This window comes from Phacochoerus africanus, chromosome 8 (genome assembly GCF_016906955.1).
Source record: "Phacochoerus africanus isolate WHEZ1 chromosome 8, ROS_Pafr_v1, whole genome shotgun sequence".
NCBI lineage: Eukaryota > Metazoa > Chordata > Mammalia > Artiodactyla > Suidae > Phacochoerus > Phacochoerus africanus.
Genome location: NC_062551.1, coordinates 32,156,599 through 32,158,959, shown reverse-complemented (window position 1 = coordinate 32,158,959; position 2,361 = coordinate 32,156,599). Strand labels below are relative to the sequence as shown.

Sequence of the window (2,361 nt, the reverse complement as noted above, 5' to 3'; positions counted from 1 at the left end):
CTCCCCAAGCTTCCTCTTCTGGGTTCCTGGACCCCTGTGTTCCTCGAGGGGCAAGTTTCCTTTTCAACACCACAAATACCATCTCTGCTATTGGGACCCAACAGTTAAATAATGTGAAATTGCACTGATGCCAGTGAAATAAAAGTGAGTTTTACAAAACCGAGTTCCTTCCCTGAACATAATAACAGTAAATTTCTAGGGTCCTATAGTGTAATATCCATTAGATTTATTATGTTGCAATTCCCAGTCCCACTAGTTCTGCCTGAGGGTGAGTATATTACATTTCATCACAGTTTCATTTTCTCCTACAGATGAGAAATGGGAATGCGATTGCAGTTATGTAGCATGCATGTGTTAAATCTGATCTCTAATAAAATCAAACACATCACAACTCAAAGCACTTTAGCACAGTGTCGGCAAAATGAAACACCATCTGTCATCATGTAGAGATTGCCTTATTATAACACAAAATCAAACTGCTCAGTGTGAACATTGTTACTTAATAAATGGGTAAATGAAAACTGATAATTATGATCTTATTTATTTTAAATGATTACTTAAAGCCACCAAAAGCGCAACATAATTTGTCAATTAGACACTCTGGACCCCATAACAGCACAGAGAGCAAACACCCCTCAGTAAAAAATGGTAAATAGACTTGGAAACAAACAAAGGAGAGAGACTGAGAGGAACTTTCTAGAAACGCCAGACATGGAGACAAGGAAGGGCACAGAAGACTTGAGAAATCCTGGTCGGTCCTGATCAGGCGGCTGCAGTTTCTGTATCAGAAGCGCCCACTGTGTTCACATGGGAAAAAAAAAAAAAATCAACAGTTTCCAGTGTCCTGGAAGACATGGTGACAGACCGGGTGCCCCAGGGGGAGGTGGTGACACTGCCTTGGTTCCCAGGAGACACATGTAAGGTCATGATGTGGTTTCCAGCTCTTGGGGGTAGGAGGTTTTACACTTGGCTTTCATCTTTCATTTGAAAAGAATACTATTCGTCTTGGGTTAGCCACTTCTGAAAACAGATGTGAACGTAGGTGGAAAAGACACAATTTGGGAGAGATGGGTAGGAAAGCTGAAGGGAGTTAAGGGCACTGACACATGTGAATCCAACACGATGTGGATGAGGGTTCTGCTTTTTTCCTTGAAAAAAAAAAAAAAAAGGGAAGAAAATGGAAACATCTAAATGACCCGCTGTGATTGTAGATACAAGGCGATGTCTCTTCCTAATGCTTTTACCTATAATCCTGATTATCTGCCCTGATGAAATCACAACCATTCCTGGGATCCTGTGAGAGGTGACAAGAGTTTACAAGCTCAAGAAGATACAGAAATGCCTCCTGTCCCTGTGCTAAGCAGTTTGATGTGGGGGTACTAGACAGCGATTAACAATTCTGGGGAAAAAAAGAAAGGAAGGAAGAAAGGGAGGAAGGAAAGAAAAGAAAGAAAGAAAGAAAGAGAGAGAGAGAGAGAGAGAGAGAGAGAAAGAAAGAAAGAAAGAAAGAAAGAAAGAAAGAAAGAAAGAAAGAAAGAAAGAAAGAAAGAAAGAAAGAAAGAAAGAAAGAAAGAAAGAAAGAAAGAAAAAAAACTCTCTTCTCTTCTCCACTATCCTATGTGCGGGTGAATTAGTTCCTCGCCATGTCTTCTCACAAGACTTTCAGGATCAAGCGATGCCTGGCCAAGAAGCAAAAGCAGAATTGTCCCCTCCCCCAATGGATTCGAATAAAAACTGGTAATAAAATCAGGTACAATGCGAAGAGAAGACATTGGGTAAGAACCAGGCTGGGTCTATAAGGAGCCTCCGCACATGCGGTGTGCGGTCACTCCCATATCACACTGAAAACAGCACAGCACTCTTGGCTATATCAGGAAATGGGTTCTCTTTATGTTGCTGTTTCTGTGCAGCACTTTGCCTCAGTAATAAATATGTGAAGGCCTTAAAAAAAAAAAAAAATTCTGGACTCTTCCTTTGGTGTGTCATCCAGTTTTACAGAGTCTTGCAAATACTGCAAATTCTCTTGGTTCCCAAGAAATTGATGGAGAGTTTACGGACCTCCCCTAGGTTTCCCAAACTTCCCCTAAGACCTAAAAATCATGTCTTGCACGGCAGGAAAATAAATTGAAACGGAAAAAAAATACAGTCTTTTGCCATCTCACTATGCTCTTCCCCCAAAACTTTATTTATTTTGTCATAATTTATTTTTTACTTCATTATTTAAAGTTTTATTGACGTGGCGTTGATTTACAAGGTCGGGATCATTTCTGCTGTAACACAAAGTGATTCAGGTAGATGTGTACACACATCCATTCTCTTTCCGATTCTTTTCCCACATAATCACAGAATATTGGGTGGAGT

At 40.3% G+C, this 2,361-nt stretch overlaps 1 protein-coding gene across 1 annotated transcript; it reads left to right on the top strand.

Moving 5' to 3' along the window:
• The first annotated feature begins 1,635 nt into the window (after window positions 1-1,635).
• On the top strand, window positions 1,636-1,799 carry LOC125134466 (60S ribosomal protein L39-like). The gene has a single exon (XM_047793805.1). It carries the CDS (start codon window positions 1,644-1,646, stop codon window positions 1,797-1,799), a length of 156 nt encoding a protein of 51 aa, XP_047649761.1. The 5' UTR covers window positions 1,636-1,643.
• Window positions 1,800-2,361: the final 562 nt, after the last annotated feature.